Source organism: Oreochromis niloticus, linkage group LG2, assembly GCF_001858045.2.
Source record: "Oreochromis niloticus isolate F11D_XX linkage group LG2, O_niloticus_UMD_NMBU, whole genome shotgun sequence".
Lineage (NCBI taxonomy): Eukaryota > Metazoa > Chordata > Actinopteri > Cichliformes > Cichlidae > Oreochromis > Oreochromis niloticus.
In genome coordinates, this window is record NC_031966.2 from 16807233 (window position 1) to 16812053 (window position 4821).

General features: G+C 40.0%; 1 protein-coding gene across 2 annotated transcripts; it reads left to right on the plus strand.

The window, feature by feature from the left end:
* Nucleotides 1-997: 997 nt before the first annotated feature.
* On the plus strand, nucleotides 998-3736 carry LOC109203565 (uncharacterized). 2 transcript variants are annotated; one of them, XM_019363113.2, is made up of 3 exons: nucleotides 998-1562; nucleotides 2010-2292; nucleotides 2458-3736. In XM_019363113.2, exons 2-3 carry the CDS (start codon nucleotides 2083-2085, stop codon nucleotides 3124-3126), a joined length of 879 nt encoding a protein of 292 aa, XP_019218658.1. In that variant the 5' UTR covers nucleotides 998-1562; nucleotides 2010-2082; the 3' UTR covers nucleotides 3127-3736. The 2 variants fall into 2 exon arrangements, with proteins under 2 accessions (XP_019218658.1, XP_019218655.1); XM_019363110.2 differs by lacking the exon at nucleotides 998-1562 and adding an exon at nucleotides 1573-1694.
* Nucleotides 3737-4821: the final 1085 nt, after the last annotated feature.

Consider the following 4821-nt stretch of genomic DNA (forward strand, 5'->3'; position numbering starts at 1 on the left):
CCAACGATACCACAGTTTGACCAACATAAAATGCTGTTTTTGCATCAACGTAGTGATGCCCAAAGGGAAAAACCTGAAATTTGGCATATGCCACCATGGTGTGCAGTGTGTCCTTAAAAATGGATAAGGGGATGAAAAAAGCTATGAGCTATGAATACACAAAAGTCATTTTTATAATCCATAATACAATACCATCTGGAAGCATCTAATTGGCAACAACTCAATTTTTTGTCAATGTTGTCAATGCAGTAAAAGCACATTTGGATAAAAAAACATACAATGAAACACTATTAGTCATGGATTGGCCACAAGATTACTGAAGCAGTATAGGGTTGTCTTGATAAATGGACTGGTACTTATTTAGCAGCTTTCCACTCTGACTCTTGAAAGCACTTTTTACTACAACCCTCATTTAACAAACCACACATGATCATTCAAGCATGTTTTTTCTATACATTGATACCCAACATTCATTGACATGTTCACACTACAATGGAGCAGCGCAGAGTTTAGTATTTTGCCCGAGGATGACATGAAGCTGGAGAACCAATCCAGTCTAAAAGGCAACCAATCTTTGCCTTTTAGCCCAATGACAAAACTCCAAAACACAATCTAAACAACATAGTGTATGCTGTGCAGTGCAGTGAGGAGTGCTCAGACCCATACATTGGAGAAACCAAACAGCCACTCCATAAAGCATGGCACAACATAGCAGAGCCACCTCGGCAGGGCAAGACTCAGCTGTACATCTGCATCTAAAGGACAAAGGTCACTCTTTCGAAGATGACAGTGTTCACATTTTGGACAGAGAAGACAGATGGTTAAAACGAGGAGTGAAAGAGGCCATTTATGCCCACTGTGAATGACCATCTTTGAACAGAGGCCATGGCTTACAGTTTTTCTCAGTTGCTTTGGTGCATTTCTCACAACAGAATTAAACTTTGCACAATAGTTAGTTCAACCTCCACAACATGTAGTCGTTTTTGCACAACCTTGTGGCTGTTTTATGTTCATTTCGTCCAAAGGCAAATGCCTTTGGACATGAAGCAGTTGAGTAAGTACAAATATCTAAAGAATGGTCACTTTTGACTTGCTATTCATCACTATCTCCTTGCTTTTATCATGAATGTCACAATTATTTATACTTGTACCGGCTGAATAGTCATTGTCCATACAACTAATAGTCTTCATTTCATTGCTTGTGTCAGTGCACTCAAAATTGTTGAACATCTTGTCAAACAATTTGTACACCCATTTTGAAAACCCTATTTTTAAGGAGTTTCCATGAAAATCTCCATAAATTACTTTTCTCAGGTGAACCTTATCTCACACTAATGAAAATTGGTGTGTGTTACTCTTACTTGCAACCAATGAAAAGCCTCTTCTACCCAGTCATAGGTGAATCGCGTTACAGTATCCCCTACTCTACAAGTATGTATATAATGTAAAGCAACAGACAGGATTGGCATGAGGTGCATACTGAATCTACAAAACTGCAGAACATGGAGCGTCAGCCTTGTGGAAGAGGGGTGAGGATCGGTGGAGGACGAGGACAAAACCGGGTAAGAAGAGGCCAACCACATAGACACGTTCCTGACGAAATCAGGGCAACACCTGTGGATCATGTGATAAACCATGGCCTCACAATGGCCGAGGCTGGTCGAAGGGTGCAGCCAAATGTTGGGAGAACTACTGTAAGTTCTATTATTCAGACATTTCGTCGGGAAAACTGGTGAGCATACTGTAATGTAGTTATTCAGCACAAACCAATTTGCTCTGCACTTTCATAGTCATACAGGAGACTTGCATTCGGACATGACCTTATAGATCTTTACATATAGACGTACTGTAACTGAAGCGCAGACTTGGCCCAGGTGTGGCATAGTGTGCTGTGGTACAATACAGTAATGCTGTAAAGAAAGGAGTTTTGAATGATAGTCCTGTAACAATTACTGTAAGCATGTTTGCGCTTATTTATGTTTGTGTTTTTTCATCTGCATCTCAAAAAGGACTGCCAGACAACCTAGAAGAGGTGGAAGAGGTCCACTTTTGACTCCGCAGCAAGAGGAAAGAATTTGTGCAATGGTGGCTGCAAACAACGCTTTGAGACTGAGAGAAATACAAAGAACTGTCGTAGAAGATGACACCATCTTCGGAAATATTCAGTCAATATCAATTTCCACCATAGACAGAGTCCTCAGACGGAATGAAATGTCCATGAAGCAATTGTACAAAGTACCATTTGAACGGAACAGTGATCGAGTGAAGGAGCTCCGTCACCAGTATGTACAGGTAAAACATGTTTGCATATGTACCTCTGTTTACTGTAAAAGTTTCAGGCCATGTACTGCACTTACATTTATGCATGTTACTGTAATCCTATTTACAATTCACACTGTACAATCTGTTGTGCCAAATGCACCATTACAGACTTTTTTATTCTCATCCTTCGTATAGCGTATCCTGGAATTGGAGGCCAGGGAACCCCTGCACACATTTGTATATCTTGATGAAGCGGGATTCAATCTCGCAAAAGGCAGACGGCGTGGACGAAATCACATTGGAGAAAGAGCCACCATTGATGTCCCAGGCCAACGAGGAGGAAATATTACAATGTATGCAGCAATCTCAGGAAATGGCGTTCACACCCATATTCCTCGTATTGGTGCATACAATACACAACACCTGTTGGCTTTTCTGGATGCTCTTTATAGGGACCTAATCCCACAAAATGAAAGGGATGATCCTGGTGACAATCGGACAATGTATGTAGTGGTTTGGGATAATGTTAGCTTCCATCACTCTGCTGTAGTCAGGCAGTGGTTTGCAGCACACGACAGGATGCTTATGGAGTTTCTTCCTCCTTACACTCCATTCCTAAATCCAATTGAGGAGTTTTTCTCTTCCTGGAGGTGGAAGGTATATGACAGGCATCCACATACCCAAATGACCCTGCTAGCAGCTATGGATGCAGCTTGTGATGACATCACAGCAGAGTCCTGCAGAGGGTGGATTCGACACTCCAGAAGATACTTTCCCCGATGCATCGATAGAGCTGACATTCGCTGTGATGTTGATGCAAATATGTGGGCAGACAGACGGGAGCGTCTAGATATCAATGATTGATATGCAGCAGTGTCTGTTTCTCAGTTTTTTTTGTTTTGTTTCATAACTACTACAGTAAGGTTTACTGTCTAAGTGAGTTTATGTTTGCTGTAAAATGTTTGATTTACTGTATTTCCCCAGTTGCACAATGCTGTGCACAGTTTCAATTGAATATTATCAGGAGTGCATATGAAGTGTCTTGATTTTCCTTTACAATTTATGGTTTTCAACATGCCATGCATGCTGTCCAGACTTGACATGTCATTGGGAAGCACCTACAAAGAAATCCGTCACAATAAGAACATGTTCAAACCATTTGATTTTGTGACCAAAGGTGCTGGTGTAATGACTTGTAATTGTGACAGCCCTGACACTTTGATATAAGTACTTGCTTTTGATGAATATATTATCTGTTTTGATTAAGGGACTTGCTTTTGAAGCATTGACTACTTATTTTGAGCAACTGACTTGCTTTTGAACAACTGACTTTTCTTTTTGATGAAGTGACTCACTTTTGCAAGTTATCCACCATGTTTTGCAGTTTGCACTAATTGTTTTGTGAAGAGCCTTAGTAGTGGTGCAGAGATCAATTCTGTTGTGAGAAATGCACCAAAGCAACTGAGAAAAACTGTAAGACACCAACTGTCAGCCACCCAGAATGCAGTTTTGAGGCCCCTTCCCAGGTGCCCTTAACCCCTACTCACATCTTGCATCAGGTGACCTCAATAGGTCACATGACAGGTTTAGACAAGGTCTCACAATGGTTCGACTTGAAACCTCTGCTGATAATGACCCACGCCCTTTTTCACACCTTGGTTCATGTGATGAGGCACATGATCAACGGTCGGTCATTGACCCTCTTAAGGGACAACTCCCTTTTTTTTAACTGAAGAAACTTCTCGAATGAGAGGTAAAACATCTTCAAGAATTTTAAAGAAGTCCAGTCGCTTTCTTTCAAAGCTCCTTAGACTACCATGACCTGGATGATTGAGAACCTACACATACCTGTTGGAATAGTACAGTCTCAGTTTTAGCCCTATACTTATACTTCATTTCTTGTATTTCCATGTATCATTATACCTATTTCAAATTAATGAGAGATAGCTCAAAACACTCTGCTCTGTTAGTAAAGCAGGTGGATGATTTGAACCCTGGTTCATCCAGCCTACATCTGAGTGTCCTTGAGCAAGATAGTGATGAATAAAGGATGATGAAGAAGTTGTGTTTTCATTATAGTTAGAAAACGCTTAAAAGAATAGAAAACAGTGCAGTATGAATGTGTGTGCTCAGTTAAAGACCAACAGTGCTATAAGTACCAGTCAGATTCAGACTAAGTTGTGATACCTGGCTTATTTACTACAATTGTATTTCTAAAATATTTCTACATAAGAAAAGGTTATTTTTTTCATTTTACAGTTTTACATGTACATGTATGTACGCATGTTGACAGATATGCACTTTAGACTTCCTTGAACTTTTTATTGTTTTTTTTATTCAGGTAGCTTTGATATAAATAGCACTATCCTACTGCAATCAAATCATTCTGGATCATTTGTAATGTAGACTCAGCTATGAACAGCAGGCGAGTAATTGGATAACTTGCTGTGAAAATGCTTTCCTGAAGCAATTTTAATAGTGTTAGTAAGTTCAAGCAACTTTGGAAGAGATTTTTTTAAGTGTCCTCTTTATACGCTTAAACTTTTGTCCCCCCCACAC

What these genes read in the sequence shown, in the direction of transcription:
- LOC109203565 (XM_019363110.2), top strand. Translation starts at nt 1,636, where the DNA reads ATGGCCTCACAATGGCCGAGGCTGGTCGAAGGGTGCAGCCAAATGTTG. An exon ending in CAAATGTTGGGAGAACTACT is followed by an intron (nt 1,695 to 2,009) that starts GTAAGTTCTATT and finishes CATCTCAAAAAG; the next exon opens with GACTGCCAGACAACCTAGAA. An exon ending in TCCGTCACCAGTATGTACAG is followed by an intron (nt 2,293 to 2,457) that starts GTAAAACATGTT and finishes TCCTTCGTATAG; the next exon opens with CGTATCCTGGAATTGGAGGC.